Source organism: Apiospora phragmitis (assembly GCF_038363925.1).
Source record: "Apiospora phragmitis strain CBS 135458 chromosome Unknown utg000009l:1.0-1189150.0:1.0-1190623.0, whole genome shotgun sequence".
In the NCBI taxonomy this organism is placed as follows: Eukaryota; Fungi; Ascomycota; class Sordariomycetes; order Amphisphaeriales; family Apiosporaceae; genus Apiospora; species Apiospora phragmitis.
Window position 1 is genome coordinate 177811 of NW_027117408.1, and position 12034 is coordinate 189844.

A 12034-nucleotide genomic window follows, 5' to 3' on the forward strand; every position below is an offset into this window, starting at 1 on the left:
GGTTGCAAGACAAACAGACGTCTCTAGATGGATTGAGTGGAAACTATAGAGCGAACAGGTGGGAGACTCGCAGTAATGAGTTATATGGGAAAGTGTTTGTCGCCTATTGTATGACTTTGCAAGTAGGCTGTGGCGCTGCTAAGCTGCATATCAATACAACCTCCTAAGCACTTCACCTCGTCAGGATGTTCTGTCGTGGAACACAGACGATTCGATCGCAAGTATCTCAGTCCAGGAGGAGATGCAAGGCTCATTCTGCCTAGAAGCCGCAGTAATACTTGGGCGTGTGCGTAATGTTAAGTTCAATGCATTATCATAGACATTACATCTCCGTTGTGTGTGATTGAAGCGATTGACAGTACATACACTTACATGTAGTCTTGGCATTTCTCAACAGCATTACACTACTTGGCTAACAGCAGGGCCAGTAATGTGTAGTTTCTCGGGGCGTACGAACCCATCATCCGTTGTGCGCGAACATGGTGTCAGCCTATTGGATAGCCTTGTCGACTGGAAAGGTCGAGATGGCTTAGCAAGTGTTACCCCCAAGTCGCGATGATTACACAAAAACAAGAGATAGTACTTCAGTAATAAATAATGTGGGCTAGGCTGGAAGAGAGACAGCACATCTCCTGAAGTGTCGTGATTTTGGGGAAAAGAATCCAGCTCTGGTGGGAAGGGAGGGGGAGGGAGATAGCTAGGTGCCCCTGTTCGGTCACATTTTGGGATATTCGAATGAATCTAAGACAGGAAAGACAGTATCCATCTTTGGTCCATATCGACCGTTCTTTTGACCATGAGAATAACATTCACTTAATATATTAAGCTTACTGTGAACTACTCCAGTGATATGCAGAAAAGGAGTAAAGAGAGTAAAGCCAAGACGCGACAGCATTAACAATTCTCTCTATAATTCATTAATCAGATATAGTAAGTAGCATCGCCAAGCCATCAAGATTACACGAAAATAAGCGATGACAATTCAGTAATAAGTCTCTCTTCGTCTTTTTCTGCAGTTCCCCTCGCTCACGCTACGTCTAAAGCTAGGGTAAAGTAAGAAGAAAGTTGCTTTGCTTTGCTTTGCTGCAAGAAAAAAGAAATCCAAAATTCCATCTCGCTGCGCCATCAAGGGTATATAAAGCCCCAAAGACACCAAAATTACAATACGTCAAAACAAAAAACTGATGGTATATATCTTATGTTCAGTAACATAGGAGGCTCTCTATGTGCAAAAAGTTGTCTCCTCCCCTCCACTCTATTACTAGAACCACCACTCTCTCACCACACACCGAACACAACGGATATATTACTTAAGGTAAAGCACTACTCATCCCTTACAGGACGAGCATGCCAGCACCGACACCCATGGCGGCAACCATGTATGCACCGACGGCGAGGCCGCCGAAGCTGAAGCCGCTGGCACGGAGGCCGGCAGCAGCGCTGGCGTCGTCGCTCTTCTGCGAGGAAGTACCGTCGGCAGAGATGGTGCCGACCTCAGAGGCAGAAGTGGCAGTGGCAGCAGCGGCGGCGGCGCTGTTGGCGGCGTCGACGAGCTTGCTGCACTTGCCCTCGGTGGAGGGGCTGCTGTTGAGGGTGGCCTGGCCCTTGAAGTCGCAGGCGTCCTTGGCGCCCTTCTGGTTCTTGTAGTAGGCGTTCAGGACGTAGCCGAGCTGCTCCTTGGCGTTGCAGCCGAGGTAGGGGCCGTAGACACCCTTGGCGGTGTCCTGCTTAATACCAGCGCAAGCCTTGGCGTCCTTGGAGCAGATGAAGTCGAAGATGTCGCCGAAGCTCTTGATCTCCAGGTCATCGGCGGGCTTGCACTCGAGGGACTTGAACATGCAGTCGCAGAGGTCACTGTTGGGGGTGGGGGGCATGGCGTCGGAGCTGACCTTCCAGTCCTTGCTGTTGTTGGGGCAGGTGGCGGGCTTGTTGGAGGGCTGGTACTTATCCATGGTGGTGCCGGAGGGCTTGGCGTCAGCGAGGGCCTTCTTCAGGTTGTCGGCGTTCTTCATGGTGTCGGCCTTGTCGCCCTTGACCTTGACCAGACCGTAGTCGTTGTCCTCCTCGAAGTACATGTAGACGATACCACCAGAGATAACATCAGTCATCTTGTCAGAGTACAGGGCCTTGGTGTCGTCGAACTTGCGGCCGTCGGCACCACCGGGGGAGTTGCAGCCGTACTCGGCGAAGAAGACGGGGACGGAGTAGTTGGAGAAGAACTCGACCTGGGTGTCGTAGCCGGACTTGGTGAAGCTGGAGTCGCCGCACCACGAGTAGATGTTGTAACCCCAGAAGTCGATAGACTGCTCCTCATCACCGCAGTTGAAGTACTGGGCCATGTTGATGCGGATCTCGGCATCGTCGTTGGCGGCGTAGCCGACACCCATCCAGCGGTCCTTGGTGTCCTTGATGTACTTCTTGGTGTCACGTACGGCGGCCTTGACGAAGGCGGAGGCGGCCGTGTTGGTGGCGTTGTTGGTCACCTCGTTACCGGCGAAGAAGCCGATGGTGTTGGTGTACTTGCCCATCTCGTCGATGACGCCCTTGTAGCGGTCGAAGAGCTCGACGTTCCAGGCCGGGCTGTCGCGGTTGATGGACAGGGCCGGCTCACCGAGATCGGCGATAACGTAGATGCCGGCCTTCTCGAGGAGGTCCATGCAGGCCTTGTGGTCGGCCTTAGGGTCGATAGCGTAGGTGCGGATGACGTTGGTGTGCAGGTCCTTCAGGATGGGCACATCACGCTTACAGTTGCTCTCGTTGGACAAGGGATCAATGTACTTGGTCTTGCTGTCCGAGCCGCTGTCCTTGCCGGCGGCGGCGAACTCCTGCTGGTAGGCGATACCCTTCATGAAGAACTGCTCGCCCGAGGACTTGTAGAAGAGCTTGGAGCCCTTCTGGACGATGGGGTCCAGAGCGGCATTGGCGTTGGCTGCCAAGAGCAGCGACGAGGTCACTGCGGTCTTGAGAAAACCCATTGTGACTTGTTTGTTTTGTATGCGACGGGATGTAATTGGTTTGTTGTTGTAAAGCAGAAATCAAAGTTCGGAAAGGAACTGAGAAATAGTCAAGGCTTTCGAGTTTCCTTGATGACCAGTTTCTGTAACGAGCCAAGATGACAATATCCGCCTTGGAATCCTGCGTGGGTCTGTACAAGATCGGATGTTTCGGGAGCTGGAATGACGTGCGAAAAAAGAATATGCTGAAATGTAAGAAATAATGAGTGTGGTTTGCTGTTTGGACTTGTTCTAAAAGAGTGTACGAAGCCTCCAAATTCAATGGTTCCTTCTCTAGATATCGCCGACTGATTACAAGTGGAATATAAAGGGAAAGAAGAAGTCTTGGGAGAGAGATTATGAAAAACGATGGAGGGAGCGACCGCGGGAGGACGGACCTTGAAAAAGGGTCGAACAGAGTCTCTCCATGAGTGGATAGTGGATATGCAGGTACGGGATGGGATGGGCAAAGAAAGGGGAAGCTAGGGGCCGGGGGGTTGCGATCGAGGGACTGATTGGCCGGGGGTGCTTCTTGTTCCTCTAGGCCTGCCACCTGCCAGGGCGGGCGCGCATAGGGGGTGAAGAAAAGATGGAGACGCTGGAAGTCACCGTAATCATATGTGGGCTAGTTCAACCGTCCAGTGGCTGTGAACCAGAATAGAACCTGACCAGCTGCATGTACTCTTGACCGTTTTGGTTGGCAATAGTCGTAGCAGAGCCAGCGTCTGCTCGTATAATCCATTGGCCGGATGTCATCTTGGTGAGGTAGCATTGCGGCTATTGATCCTCAAGCAGCTTGGCAGAGGTATGTTACCTACATACAACCTACGGTGCTACCTGTCTACGGAATACCTATGTAGGTTACTGTCTACTGCCTGTGTACACCTCGTAGAGTATCACGATGGCAGCTAATCAGGCTGATGCAATCAAAATCAGAGTAAGCTCGTGTTATGTGTTGAAACAATGGAGAGGCGTACGTAAGGCCGTTCATCCTTCAGATCTAAGCTTATTCTGATCTACAAGAACGGGTGACGGGTGATGCATGTGTTGTCGAAAAAGGCGGTGCAGAGTCGCGCAGGAATAAGACTGACAGACTGACGAGTGACGATGGCAACCTGCAGAGAAAACAGTGGTACCCCCGAGATGAATGTGTTGGACCTCATCTCGTTCCTGAGAGTGCGACCCACCGGGAGCGCGCCAGGAAGCCAGACACCCCTGATGGCCATCCTTGGCAGCTTGGCATCCCGATCCAGACCAATCTGCCCAGCTGGCTAGAGGACAGCGGGCGTCAATGCAAGGAAGTCAAGAAAGTCAAGCAATAAGTCAAGCAACAACCAAGTGTGTGCTTTTGCTGAGAGAAGCTTTTCATCCTGAGAGATCTCCAAGGATTGCCCAGCAATTGGCGATGATATTCATGTTTATCTGCAAGGTGTCTATATGACAATGCCTACGTGTATAATATGGCGCCTCTGCGACAGCGTATGCTTCTAGAACAACTCACGGAACAGAGGAATGCTAGAAATAATGAGGCTTACTATGTGTTTTCGCGTTGCTACTATTGCTGTTGTGTGTCGCATTTACAGCGAGCTACAGCAAATTGGATTGCCAAGATGATTGGGGTAACCGCCCACCAGTGTAATAGTGTAATATTACTGTACGGCCTACGGTCGACCACGACCCGGGGCACCGACCACGACACGACGCAGTGCGATTGATTGAGATTGCTTTGAACGAAACCAGACTTGCTGCTGCGACTCCATCCACAATCTATTCTCCATCCGTGAACCAATCTGCCAGAAATCTCGCTGTCTAGTGTGTGTGATGCGTTGCGCATTACTTTGTTTGGAGGACCGATCTGACGTTGAAGGGCACATGGAGATTGTAGTATTTCCAGCCGACTTTATCAGCTTGCGCGTTCTTTTCTATCGCTCCAGTAGATCTCGCCCATTCCTCGAGAAAAACCCACAACTACAGAGAAAGAAGATGGCGTCATGACAAGGGACAGAAAGGACCGAAGAGGAGAAGCCAGAGATCAGCGGGAGAAAGAATTTCGATTTTCTGCGAAGTTGCCCAACCGGTCGAGACGGGGCCGATCTTGTTCGATTCCGTCGCTGGAAGCTGGAGTCCCTTTTTTTTTTTTTTTTTTTTTTTTAGGTCTCGTCTCAAGTCGGATGATCATTCACGTGCCGGTGGCAGCTTGCAACTTGACACCTGCCAAGCCGTCAAGCAACCAAGAGTCTTCTTCAAGCCTTTCCGCGTCACGTCAGAATTGGCGACCCCTTCCCTTCTGCCAATCCGGCCAGAACCGGCTTGGTAGCAAGCCGGCCAGGGGGACTACCCCAAAAGCCAAAGCCCCCAAAATCCAAGGCCTAGCTAACCTATCGCCAAAGCCCAACGCCCGCATCTTCTACCGTTGTCTGCCACAATTTACTGGACCCTGCAAACCACCCATCATGACAAAACCCCGTGATTGATTCTGATCACCCGTCCTCAGTGACCCCTGACTTTGTAGAAACACGACCCAAGGCCCAATAATACCGCGTCCCAAAGCTCGGCAATCTCGCGCAAAAGTGTGGTAAATATGCCGCCGGCCATCATGAATCGACTTTGACTTTGCAGCGCAGTTGGCGTTGGTTGTTGCTGTCAGCTGTCGTGTCTAATGTTTCGCTCGGTCGCAAAAGGCAGTCGCAAGTCGTTGGTAAGGCAGGTAGGTTCAGCTAACGCAGCTACACCAGCAATTGAGTTCAAGTCGCAGGTGGTCTCGAGTACTTCGTTATTGCGATTTGGTTCATACAATCATATTCCGTTAAGAAAGTCGATCCCCCAAAAATGTTTTCCACATTTCAACATCAAGTGGTTATTGGACGGCCCTTCTTATACAAAACTACCAACCCACATTGCTATCAACAAATGTCTTCATTGCTTCACTGTCAAATGCCGGCGTCATATTTGCGCAATACGCAACATGATCTACTGTGAGTCAGCCTGCCAAGCCCATAGAAAACCTGCACTCGTGGTGCAGAGGGAGCGACGGTGACCTCTTGGAAGCCTTAGAGGAGGGGCATTCCCGTCTCTCATTAGCCCCCTCACGTTCGCTAGGAGGTGACCAAGGGTCCACCGAGCGAACTGCTGCAACCTCGTACTCATGATGATATCATATGCAATGCTGCGGGATCGACGCCCATCAACATTACTACTTACCCGACCGTTGCGCCCGGTTACGCCGTATGGCTGACGGGTTTCTGCCTGCGCCTGGGATGCCAAGATGCGAATGACTATCAAGAAGAAGGCGACCTATCCATCATGGCTCTCCACAGCCCTTCCGCCGTTCCGTCATTTGACACATCCCGTGTCAGCCTTCTCTGTTCACAAAGACGAGATGTATCCCGCGTGACTCTTCTCGCGCTACCTGGTCAGGTTCTGGCTGGCAGCGACGGATCTACGTAACATTCTTGGCCTGTCCTCGCCGCAGGCTCAAGTCGATGCTCGGGAGCAAGTTGGCCTGTTTGATGCTGCCTCTTTCGAACCCCTTGCTTGGTAGGTAAGTGTCGAGAAATCTTCAAGAATGGGCATTGATTGCATCGTCTTGGACTCTCAGCTTGCCGTGAGAATGGCTCTTGGCTCTGGGCGAGCTGGTCCAGATCGTCGGGGCCGAGCCGAAAGACCAGGTTTATCGATCTGCATCTAAGCCATTAGCAAATTTCTTCAGCGGTTCAACGAGCAAGCATCGTTTTGGACGGGGCCTTCTCCGACATACCTGGGCAGCGCAACCATAGATCGCAGTCTGTTGGTGATCTCCCGGGCAACAATAGGTGGGTCTACTATTGCAGACATCACGATGCATCAGAAAGCATCAAGCGACTGCGACTCTCCGGCAGATCAAGTCGCCCAATCTGGCATCAAAACCCTGGCTCAACCGCCTCCTTCCTTAGCAATTGGGCAAGCATGCGCACATGCATGGAATTAGGTTGACCTGTCAGTCGCCGGTCTCGAGCCCAAGGAGTCCCTACTGGCTGATGAATAGTGACAATCGTGCATGCTACGATCAATATCACTCAATAACAGGCCACCTATTGCAGGGCATTATCCGAACGTCCTCCCCAAGAACTTTCATATTATGTATGCAGGTCTCAGCCGGGCGCTTTCCCCCCAGCCCATCATGCCTGTCCGCGGTCGCCTGTCGTGATTGGGTCTGTTGGCGATAGATGAGCCCCCTTGTATCATCTCGAACGCCTCTCGAACGATGTGTCAGATCAGCAACCGAGGTAGGTGCCAGCCCAACCCAATGAGGCGTCGTCTGTTGTGTTTTCTCATCTGCCGGCTGTGATAGATTGCTTTTGAGCCTTGCATTCATTACATCTCGCCATCTTTGTGGTCAGCGATCAACGATGTGAAATCCATTCCTCTGGATCTACCAAAGGTCGACGCAAACTCCACGTTCCACGACATGAGGAGAACAAGTTCATGGCCTGCAAGTCCAGCATTCAAACCGGTCAAGGCAAGCCATGCAGAATCAGAGACTCGAAAAGTCCAATGCACACTGGCAACTTTGACGTGCTGTTGCGCGCGACACGGCCCTGGAGGCTTTCTGGCCCGGCGGCTGAAGAAAACACTCTCTTCTGGTGCCAGAGCCCAGAACCTCGCACTCCTCTCCTGGCCATGTTTTCTGTTCATGGATCTAGAATGCCAGTCCTTCACAAACGCCACGCCCGCCTATCTCCTCATGGCACTCCTCGTCCATACCGCGTTGAAGCCGAAGTCAGCTTCCTCTTGCGGCTGCCACCGCTATCCATGCTTAACCGAGATTATGGCCCAGATTGATGCCCACACTGCAACTGCCTGGGTACGTCCCTCTCTCATTAAGCGATGTGTCTATGGCCGTCAATATTACGACACGAGAGTGGTACAGCCTCGACAAGAGCAAGGTCATGCACCCAGTCATCCCCGGCTCGGATTGACCTCTCCCCAGCGGTCTCACGATGACCCTGTGTGCCACTACCACATGCCCAGGGGTTCGTGCCCCTGTTCTCTCGCTGTATCACAGGACACACAGCATCGTACAGAGCTTGTTTATCCCAATCGCCTTCGGTTCCCAGGCCCTCGGGTCCCAATAATCACAAAGTTCTTAGCTGCACCTGCTTAGAGCCAATGTCACCTGCTCTTCATTGGCGACCAGCCATGTCTGGCCTATATCGGCAAGTGCTGCTTTATATCAACATCTAACTTCTGAGAGATGTGCACCAGTGAGCCCCATCGGGCGACGGACGGCCTAGCCAGATCAGGTCACGGCTGTATTGTTTCCTGGATCCGAGGATGTAACGGCGCCGAAACCGTTTTCTCAGTCAATGTCACATCCGCGCTTAACTAATGATCCGGCCTGCAACAGACTCTCGGCCTCATGTTAAATGCCCAGGGAAACACAACTCTATCTTGCCGTCGCACCACGCACGTATTTTTCCATACCGGGTTCCGATATCCACGATCACGACATTATTCGGCACCGGCCTCTCGAGCTGATTCGAATCAGGCCTTCTCGCGGCGCCACCTGAATAGTTCGCGCCCGTTATCGACAGATCACAAAAATTGGGACCAGGCGCCAAAGCCGCCACACTTCATGTGCGCGCGATCCACGATACTACCCAAGATCTTGCGCATCGCACCTCGTGAAAGATGTCGCTTGGTCTGCCAATTACTCGCTCGGGACTCAATATTGGCCATCGACTTGTAATAGCACGATGCCTTTATTCGCAGGCTGCCGGAAGCCTCTCAGCGATTCTCATTCGATGTCTCAATCGCATGTCTTAGATGGTCAGCCAAGTCTGGCCGGCAGAATGGCCGCCACGGGCCCATACAAGGGGGCTTTCCACCACCTCAACCTCGTGAGAGCCATGTGGGCGAAACGACCACCACGTGAAAACCACGCATCTCGCGTTCGACACGGCCCATGCCTGGCCGAAACCTTTGGGTTGAACAGGGACGAGGGGTGAGGGCTATTTCTGGGTGAATAGTGATCTTCAGCCCCCGGAGCGGGTGTCGTGTGTCTTTAGGAAGGTGCATCGTGAAGTCGTCGCCTTTGTATCGAGGGGGGCTTTTTTCTCTCTCGCTTTCTCCCCTGGTTCCCTCTCGTCCTCTTTCCCTTTTCGTGATTATTGTGTATGCTATCATTCTCTCAGGGGGGAGGGGACGACTGACGGCTAGCCATGATACCGAAGTGAGTCGCTTTTGGTGTTTCCCAGCTTTTTCTTCCACCCCCCTTCTCTCTCGCTCTTCGGATCTCGGAACAGCGCCGTCATTGGGCGACAGCCAGAGGCGAAGTGGTTGGTCGAGTTCACCACAGGAAGGACAAGCCCGGGTAACTGGATTGAACCCTCGCCAGGTGGCCCGGAATGTGGAGGAGGGAAGAGGAGGATACAACGATGACCACGACTATATAAGGGGGCGCCGACCAGGGCAAAAGAAGATAAGAACTGCACGAACCTTGTTGACGATCATCCCGCTGGGTAGCTACTTCTGCCAATAAAGTTTGGAAAGCACCTTTTCCTGTTATAACGAATTTGCCTATTCATCTATATACTGCAGATCATTGCTGCAGAACGCACCTAGCCGCGTACTTATATGCGCGCCCTCATCTCTTTCAACCCCTACGTCCCTCACCTAACCTCACCTCCACTCTCCCGAGGTAGTGGTCAGGCCATCTGGCTCGTATTCGACAAGGTCAGGTTCTCACTCTTGGTCGTATGATATCTTGGACGCCTTGCGCCCTCCGCTCGAGCAACCCCACGGTGACGACTGGAAAGTCGCATGTTTTGTCACATCATCACCATCGACAAGACCACTCGTAGCTCACTCTGGTCCGGACTAACGATACGCCTGTCTCTCTGTCGTTCGATTGCGGGTAGTACTCACCCAGCCAGTCACCAACCACAAACGGCGAACAACACTGGGTCCCCGACGGGAAGCAGAAGCAGCTTGCCGCACGCCAGTTTGCTGCTGGGACTGTATCGGCTTCAGATTGAAAGCACCACACGCCCACATACATAGCCGCACCACACACTACCCATCCACCCATACAGAGAGACAAAGATCCTTGGCACCAGACCGTTGTCAGTCCATTCAATATACCCTGACGACCGCTGCTACCACCCCTAGCCTTTCTCCCGGATCGACCCGGCCTGCCACGTGGGTTTCTGGATCTGCTGCCCGCCTGTACTCGTCAGCCAGCCAGCCCAACATGTGTATCTACTACTATCTACACTACCACCACATCCCACCCTGCATGCGGGACATCGAGTATGCGATCCACTACAACTTCTGTGCCAACTCGACTTTCTCGGCGGTAGCGGCTCACCTGAGCCCGACGGGGGAGGAGCAATGTATGTTGTTTTGTTTCCTAACTAATTTGGAGTGTCCCCGCCCCCTTGAATCCTCTGCTCTTTTTTTCTTTTTTGTTGCTTTTTTCCTTCTCCAAAGATCTCCCAAGACGGTTTCTGTTGATGTTCTTTCTGTCTTCCCTCCTTCTGGCCCCAAATTCTGCTCCTACTCTACACTCGGCAAAAGAAAAACGACCAAGAAGAAAATATAGGTGACGTTACCTCTTATCACCGATTTTGTACCACAGAAGAGAAAGGGGGCGCTTTCTAGAACAACAACTCGCCTCAAGCCTCCTTTTTCCTCCCCTGTCTATCGTCTGAGCCTCTTACGCGCAGTGCACAAAAAGTTGAACACACAAAAAGTTTGTGAGCCCGTGGCACACCCGCAGCCGCTAAGATGGCGGCGGCGGCGGCTGCAACCTTACCTTGCCTGGGGTTACAATCCACACGGTCGGGTTGCTTAGTATGCCTTCGAGAAATGTTCTAGAAGGATGGGGTGGCACGACCAAACTACCGGCTTACTTACATGGCATAGAAGTCTTGTTTTGCCCAACACAACGATACTACCATGGCCAAAAGTACCCAAACCACCGCACATTTACTACCTACTTCATCCTCATCTTCATCTTCTTCCCAACACAGCACAGTCCAGAAAAGTTATACCCTGGAAATTGCCGCATGAATATGGCGAACCATGCCTGGTCCGCCTGGTTTGAAACTTGAACTTGCCCAAAGTGTCAGTCAGAAGAGAATGATGATATGGACGTAGAACCAAACCAGCAACGCCTATTCCTAAGAGCACGAGCACTTATAATGCTCAAACAACTACGAGCAAGTCAATAAGAGACATAGGAATAGACTGGCCTACCTGCAAGTCCCACAACAAACAGTCAGAAGGAATAAGTTTTCTTTCTCTCGAGGAGCTATGCAGTTGAGTGGACGAGCACAAGCGTGCCTCTCAGGCTCTATAACCCCTCTTGTCAGTCGCTTTGGGACCACGATCAAGTGGGCTACTCAGCTCTCCAGCCCTCTTCTTTCAGCTGCCCTCTATCTCCCATTTTATCGATTTTGTCCATCACATGTCTTTGAAGGCATATGGACGATAGATCGACTGTTCTATGCCCCCCATACTTTTTGCTTTTTGGTATTTCCCAAATCCCATCAGCTGACTGACGCCTCCTTTCCCCTGCTAAACAGTGATCCAACACCCCTGCGAGACGCTCCTCTACGGCCCAGACCACCAACCCCAAGACTACGACCCCGTAACAGGCCAAGCCATCACCACCGGCGCCGCCAACAACCACGCCCATCAAAGCAATACGAATAGTCATCACAATAGCTACAACAGCAGCAACAACAACAACAACGGCAGCGAGGCCGTCTTCGACTACAACAACCCCTGCGCCACGGGCGGCTGCCTCGTCTCGCAAGGGTGCGGCAGCGGCCAGTGCCGGCTCGAGCAACTGGGCGGCCGCTGGATCTGCTGCCGGTGCCGCCGCGGCGGCAACAGCTTCCGCTGGTGCGCCCACCCGATGCGCCGGGTGCCCGACACGCTTTGCTATCACACCGTCTGCCTCGGGTGCTGGGCGGACGACTCCGCAGGACAGCAGGGTGGTGGTGGGTAACTTTTCCTTCCCTTTCTGTTGGGAACGAGGGCAGGTTAGGGGGCTG

At 52.5% G+C, this 12034-nt stretch overlaps 3 protein-coding genes across 3 annotated transcripts; 2 read left to right on the plus strand and 1 right to left on the minus strand.

The window, feature by feature from the left end:
* Positions 1-1334: 1334 nt before the first annotated feature.
* On the minus strand, positions 1335-2975 carry PG994_009553 (uncharacterized protein; the record flags this gene model as incomplete). Its single annotated transcript, XM_066860962.1, has 1 exon — positions 1335-2975. One exon carries the CDS (start codon positions 2973-2975, stop codon positions 1335-1337), a length of 1641 nt encoding a protein of 546 aa, XP_066713132.1.
* Positions 2976-3956: 981 nt separating this feature from the next.
* PG994_009554 (uncharacterized protein) lies at positions 3957-4315 on the plus strand (the record flags this gene model as incomplete). The annotated part of the gene is made up of 2 exons (XM_066860963.1): positions 3957-3966; positions 4017-4315. The coding sequence occupies 2 exons, from the start codon at positions 3957-3959 to the stop codon at positions 4313-4315; spliced, it is 309 nt and encodes a 102-aa protein (XP_066713133.1).
* A 5909-nt stretch (positions 4316-10224) lies between these two features.
* Positions 10225-11988, plus strand: PG994_009555 (uncharacterized protein; the record flags this gene model as incomplete). Its single annotated transcript, XM_066860964.1, has 2 exons — positions 10225-10366; positions 11561-11988. The coding sequence occupies 2 exons, from the start codon at positions 10225-10227 to the stop codon at positions 11986-11988; spliced, it is 570 nt and encodes a 189-aa protein (XP_066713134.1).
* Positions 11989-12034: the final 46 nt, after the last annotated feature.